The sequence below is a fragment of the Myotis brandtii genome, unplaced genomic scaffold (assembly GCF_000412655.1).
Source record: "Myotis brandtii unplaced genomic scaffold, ASM41265v1 scaffold97, whole genome shotgun sequence".
NCBI classification, from domain to species: Eukaryota; Metazoa; Chordata; class Mammalia; order Chiroptera; family Vespertilionidae; genus Myotis; species Myotis brandtii.
The window spans coordinates 1319362-1319817 of NW_005372020.1; the positions used below are offsets into that span (position 1 = coordinate 1319362).

At 72.1% G+C, this 456-nt stretch overlaps 1 protein-coding gene across 1 annotated transcript in view; it reads right to left on the minus strand.

Moving 5' to 3' along the window:
* The window catches only part of GGT5 (gamma-glutamyltransferase 5), a 15937-nt gene that overhangs the window by 6182 nt on the left and 9299 nt on the right, over positions 1-456 (minus strand). Inside the window, exon 4 of the mRNA XM_014533353.1 lies at positions 324-419. Coding sequence (XP_014388839.1) covers positions 324-419 — 96 coding nt within the window. The remainder of the gene's footprint in view (positions 1-323; positions 420-456) is intronic.

Here is a 456-nt window from a genome sequence, read left to right on the forward strand (position 1 = left end):
CTGCCCCCCCTGGCCCGCAGCCCCCCGACTTCCAGGCCCGCCCAGGGCTCTCCATCACCCCCACTGTCACCCCATCGGCCTTGCTCCCGGCCCTGGCACCAGGGGACCCTCCTGAGCCCACACCTGACCTGTCCCTCTGCACTCACACTCCCCGCGGCTGCCCACCCCGTGGGGCCCAGTGCACGCTGGCCCTGGGACCGCCCCCCACCCTGTCCCCATAACCCATCTCCACGGAGCCCTCCCAACCCCAGCAGGACAGGGCCTCCATGGGGGTCTCAGCCTGTCCGTGAGGGCGTCAGCCCAGTGCCCCTCCCGAGCCTCACCTGTGCCCAGAGGTAGCGCCTGCTCACACTGGTCCAGCAGCCCCGGGTCATGGCGGGCGGGCACCGTCTCCCTGGCATTGATGACCTCCACCTGCCCTGGAGGCGGGGCCGGGCATGTGAGGGGTCAGGCACC